Here is a 6,000-nt window from a genome sequence, read left to right as displayed (position 1 = left end):
CCTCCATCCTCTGTTCCTCCCTCTCTCTCTCCTCTCTCTCTCTCTCTCTCTCTCTCTTCTCTCTCTTCTCTCTCTTCCTTCTCTCTTCTCTCTCTCCTCTCTCTCTCTTCTCTGTCTCTCTTCTCTCTCTCTCTCTCTCTCTCTCTTCTCTCTCTTCTCTCTCTCTCTCTTCTCTCTCTTCTCTCTCTCCTCTCTCTCTCTTCTCTGTCTCTCTTCTCTCTCTTCTCTCTCTCTCTCTTCTCTCTCTTCTCTCTCTCCTCTCTCTCTCTTCTCTGTCTCTCTCTCTCGTCTCTCTTCTCTCTCTCTCTCTCTCTCTCTCTCTCCTCTCCTCTCTCTTCTCTCCATCCTCTCTCTCTTCTCTCTCTCTCCTCTCTCTCTCTCCTCTCTCTCTCTCTTCTCTCTCTTCTCTCTCTCTCTCTCTCTCTCTTCTCTCTCTCTCTCTCTCTCCTCTCGTCCATCTGGTTGTTTCTCTGCACCACAACGTGTTGACTCGTTCCTCCCATCACGGGCTTCCCTCCTCGCCCGCCCACGCAGGGTACTGGGGGGGATTCCAAGTATACACACACACACACACACACACACACACACACACACACACACACACACACACACACACACACACACACTGACAGACTGCAAAGCCCCCGAGGTCTGGACTTAGTGAATTATTCAGTCTGCGTCGGTGGGTATGGTGTGCATCTCGAGTGTGTGTGTGTGTGTGTGTGTGTGTGTTACAGTGGGAGTATGAAATGGTGTTTTCCTGGCGGCGGCCCGTCTCTCATCCTCCTCCGTCAGGAGCAGCCGGAGGTTCTGTAGTCGAGTTCTGGTCCAGGTCTGAAGTGAAGATGTATCAGTATCGGTACCGGTATCAGTACAGGTATCAGTACCTGTATCGGTGCCGGGATCGGTACAGGTATCAGTACTGGTACAGGTATCAGTATCGGTACTGGTACCGGTATCAGTGCCGGTATCGGTACAAGTATCGGTGTCAGTATCGGTACCGGTGTCAGTGCCAGTATCGGTACAGGTATCAATACCGGTATCGGTACCGGTACAGGTACAGGTATCAGTATCAGTACAGGTATCAGTATCAGTACTGGTATCGGTGCAGGTATCAGTACCTGTACAGGTACCAGTATCGGTATCAGTATCGGTGCCTCCCTCATTCCAACATACCTGCAGCATTAACTGGTGTCTCACTCGTTAAAGTGCGGAGCCCCGTCACCGGGGGGCGGGGCCCCGTCACCGGGGGCGGAGCCCCGTCACCTCGGTGAAGACGGTTCAGGGGCAGTAATGACTTCCTGTCTGTGATTAAGCTTAAGAGCAGGAGCGACACCCCGGTGTGGACTTTGTTTTAATTTCACTCTGCCATTGGTCCTCCGGGGGAGGGGGGGGATCTGCCCCCGGGGTAAACACGTCCTGCAGGAGGCTTCATCAATCTGCCTGGTTGGACACTAGAAAGGTGTTTACTTTGTATTTATCGGAGGTTTTAAAGCCTTTTATGACTTTTAATGTGTGGATATTTGAGCTCCAGCTGCTCTGAACTCCTCCACCCGTCTTGTTGGAGGTGGAGAGCGTGACGCGACCCACCGCCCCTCCGCCCTCCGCTCATTGTTCCCCCGGACCTCCACCCGTTCATCATCCTGTCACCCTTGTTAGTGGAGCTGGGACCCCGCGGTCCCCCCGGAGCGCCGGGTTAACCGGAGCCATGATCGATTGTTGTTTTCACTTTCCGCCGCCTGTTGTCTGCAGGAGGACGTTCTCCGCTGCAGAACCTTCCTCCCACAATGCATCACTGGTCTGACGGTCCGTCCACTGAGCATGTGCAACAACAACCAGTTGCCGTTGGCACAAAGTTCCACCGCCGGGAACAGTTTTCAAAACAGTTGTGTTTTCAACACGTCGATCGCAAAGGTAAAAAATACAACCAGTGCACTGCCAACACTGGTAGTATTTTTTACTATAGTATGTTTATTGTACTTTATTCTACACCCCCCCCCCCCATCATAGTTTAATTTCCTTGTATTTCATCTTACTGTATATTTTGCTCCCCTTAGAACTTATTATACTTTATTATAGTTTGTGATTTTTATCTTGTTTTTTATTTTAGTCCCATTTTATTTTATTTATTATTACTTTTTACTGTAAATACTTTTGGCCCTCAAGAGTTCTTGATTGTATATAAGATATCTATATAAGATGAGTGTCCTTAAGAGCTGAATGTAACAAGTAAATATCTCCATTGTGAGATAAATAAAGGCTTTTCTTATCTTATCTTAGCTTAGCTTAGCTTAGCTTAGCTTAGCTTAGCTTATCTATCTTATCTTCGTAATAGTAGATCGCATGACATTAGAAAAAAAATAGACGCTGGCGTAATGAAACTGATTTACCTTTCCGAATTACGAGTACGATCGAACGCAGCGTCAGATGAAGGCTGAATTTTTCTGACCTTCAGGTCACCACCGCACACGTGCAAACAACGACGCTAAGTGTGGCAAAGCTAACAAGCTAGTCAAGCGAGTTAGCTTTTTTTGGTCGTCAAACATGAGACCAAGTGAGAAGACGAAGACGAGTCATTTTCATGAGGAATGGGAGGTGGACTTTTTTTTCACGATGTCATTTTCGAAGTGCGTTTGTCTCGTCTGCCAGTCGACCGTCGCCATACCAAAGTAGGGTCGTCAGAGTAAACTCAGGTAATTACAAAGAATGTTCATTGTTAATTATGTCGTGGTGCACAATATTGGCTCATACGGTTTTGCAAGGTACATCATTATACATTGTACGTATAAAGAATCCTCAATATATTTGAAAATAAATATATGTTTTGCATTTTTGTAGTGGGCGGATCACTTTGACTTGGTCGTCTTTTCATAATACCTACTGCCACACCTTATTTAATGTATTACTCACTTTTTATACATATACATTTTATTAATAACCTGGTAGATTTTATTAATAACCTGGTAAATGTGTCATGTATTTTATTAATTTGGTAAATAACAAATCAAATCCTCCTCTTCTTCCTCTTCAGTCAACTTTTTTTTTTTGAGCCATAAAAAGTTATGAAGCTTCAGGATTCGAAAGTCAAAATAATAAAAATAAAAAAATACGCCGTTTTTAGTTGAAGTCGTTTTTACGTGTTGAATTCTCGTGAGTTCTGAACTCGTTCTCGTGACGATCTGAACAGTCGGCGGAAGTGAAAAATTCAAAATGGCGGACGGCGGGGAGTTCCTCGACGACAACATAATGCGACCGATTCCCCAGCCGGGAACCACGTGACGCCGTCCAATCACAACGTTTTCCCGGTAAGACGCCGCCGCGTCACTTTCACCGGAGCGAATCGGCACGCGAATCGGGAAGAAAATCGCCGCGGTCGTCGGCGTTCACGCGAGAATCACGTGATCTCGCTCTCGGGGCGAGAAATGGCGGCGCCCCGTGGCGGGGTCTTCGGCTGGCGACACCGAGTGATTTCTACCGGAAAAAACGCCAAAATATCGCAAAAAACTCCACGAAGCCGTCGGGAGAAGGTGAGTAGATGATAAATTTCCCCGGGAAAAGCTTCTCTTAGTCCCGAGACGCGCAGGAAAACCTTCATGTCGAACCCTGGTCTGAAACGTTCGTACCGCGGGAAACTGGACCGGACCGAGCCGGTACCAGTACCGACCTTGTTACACCCTTAGTGGTGCCGCACGGCATGATGTAGTACATCTTCAAACTCATTGTGTAATAACAATTCTGCAGGTTTATTAGTTAAATTACAATCTGGTTTCATTTCTTCAATAAAATTGAAGTGTGTGGGTGGTTTACAGGAAGCAGAGGATTGTGGGTAGTGGAGTTCTCAGGTTGCAGCTGTAGAGTTAAAGGCCTCGTGAAATGTAACACACTACTTTGCAAAAAAATGATAGTTGGGTTCTACTTCTAAGGTTCCTCCGACTCTGCCCCTCCACTGTTGTCGCATAACAAAGTTATTTGAATTTTGAATCTCCAGCCGACGGAATCGGGGGAATCCTTCTTCTTCGTGGCCATTGTGGGCGGAGCCTATGTGTGAGATCACGAGTTGTGCAGATCTCGATCTGTTGTGTTTATATCGGCTTGTTTCCTCTTAAATATCCAAGTTTTTACAGTGTTTTGAAGTTATAGTCGGCGTTTTATGAGCCTTGATGAAAGATTGAGCCTGGAAGAGACCGAGAGACCAGTAGATTGAAACACAACATTTTTGAAGGGGAAAAATCTAAATTTCTGTCATTTATTAAAAAGTCAAAACGTATAAATGGAGATTCATCTCATTCATCATAAACAAGCTAAAAATATTAAACACTTTAAACCAATTTTAACTTGATCCTCAACCTTTTGAGGATTCTTCAGATTTCATTGATCTTGAAAGACCAAACTTGCGTCACGTCAGGCTGCTTCTTGGTTCTTTGCCTTTTAGTTTTCAGTTAATCGTTGCTGTGAAAACGGAGCTTTAACTCAGAAAGTAAATACAGTTCAGGTTGTTTGTTTGGCAGGTAGGGTCGTAAGTCTCTGTTAAATTAACACAAGTCATCATGTGACCACAACAGGCTTCTTCTTCTTTGGTTTGGTGGGTGTACTTCCTGTTGGCCAGGTGTTTTTCCTTCTGAGCTCTTATATTTTGCATTTGGGAATAAAAAATGTACATTTCAATGAAAATGAATAAAGTTCACCGATAACAAGCGACTCCACTGGTTTCTGTTTTGTTTTTTTCAAATCGTTGAGAAAAGAGTGATATTTGTGCCGTCGTTTCCTCCGACCTGATCGTCTCTCCGTCTCCACCTGCAGGTCGCAAGTTTGTCATCGCCAACGCGCGGGTGGAGAACTGCGCCATCATTTTCTGCAACGACGGCTTCTGCCACCTGTGCGGCTACTCGCGGGCCGAGATCATGCAGAAGCCGTGCACGTGCAACTTCCTGTACGGCCCCGACACCAAGCGGCTGGCCATCGCCCAGATGGCGCAGGCGCTGCTGGGCTCCGAGGAGCGGAAGGTGGAGATCAACCTCTACGGGAAGGACGGTAGGACTTGCGCCCACGTCTGTGTCGTTTGCACTCGAGCCGGTCTGACCGCCGTGACGGTCAGACGTTTGGTTTCCGGTGACGGAGGGAAGGTTTCTGGCTTCGCCGAAGAGACGAGTCCGGTCGATTTGTACTTTGTGTTTGGGCTTCGGCTCTTGGTCGGGAGAGAGTCAGTCGTTTCATGGAGGGAGTCTGTACAGGAGCAGGACTCTTGAGGCCCAGGCTCTTCTTATGCCCAATCAGAGAAGGAGGGAAATGCAGCTTCTGTTGACCCGTTGTGGTGTGAACGAGGTCTGAGGGTAGGTCTACACCATGTCCCCGTTTAGCTGAAGCGTAGTGCGCTGTGGGGTTGTTGTCCACGGTGGCCGGGAACCTGGTGTAAACGTACCCTTAGTCTCTTGGAACATACCTAGTCTCTTGGAACATACCCTTAGTCTCTTGGAACATTCCTAGTCTCTTGGAACATTCCTAGTCTCTTGGAACATACCCTTAGTCTCTTGGACCGTACCCTTAGTCTCTTGGACCGTACCCTTAGTCTCTTGGACCGTACCCTTAGTCTCTTGGCCTGTACCCTTTGTCTCTTGGACCGTACCCTTAGTCTCTTGGAACGTACCCTTAGTCTCTTGGAACGTACCCTTAGTCTCTTGGACTGTACCCTTAGTCTCTTGGAACGTATCCATAGTCTCTTGGACTGTACCCTTAGTCTCTTGGAACGTACCCTTAGTCTCTTGGACCGTACCCATAGTCTCTTGGGTACGGTCATTTTACCACCATCCATTTTTTTTTTTTTGTCTGTTTTTTCGTTCGGTCGCGTCAAAAGTAGTCCGGGACTCAGTGGTCTGCTCCATCAAGCTCCCGACTGTGTTTGATTGTCGTCTGTGTTCTGCTACAACACACCATCGGGAGGGTAAAACCCGCCTGCCTCACGACGGTCTAAAGACCTCCTCTACGGGAGGCGAACCGTCCAAC

At 47.1% G+C, this 6,000-nt stretch overlaps 1 protein-coding gene across 1 annotated transcript in view; it reads left to right on the top strand.

Annotated features, from left to right (window-relative positions):
- Window positions 1-4,886: 4,886 nt before the first annotated feature.
- kcnh2b (potassium voltage-gated channel, subfamily H (eag-related), member 2b) overlaps window positions 4,887-6,000 on the top strand; it is a gene marked incomplete at its 3' end in the record, with an annotated part of 112,739 nt that continues 111,625 nt past the window's right edge. The window contains 1 exon segment of the mRNA XM_080514859.1: window positions 4,887-5,031. Within this exon segment, the coding sequence (XP_080370985.1) occupies window positions 4,902-5,031 (130 nt within the window). The 5' untranslated portion in view covers window positions 4,887-4,901.

Source organism: Blennius ocellaris (genome assembly GCF_963422515.1).
Source record: "Blennius ocellaris genome assembly, chromosome: 19".
NCBI lineage: Eukaryota > Metazoa > Chordata > Actinopteri > Blenniiformes > Blenniidae > Blennius > Blennius ocellaris.
Note: the sequence above shows the minus strand (reverse complement) of the source record. Positions and strands in the feature narration are given on the sequence as shown.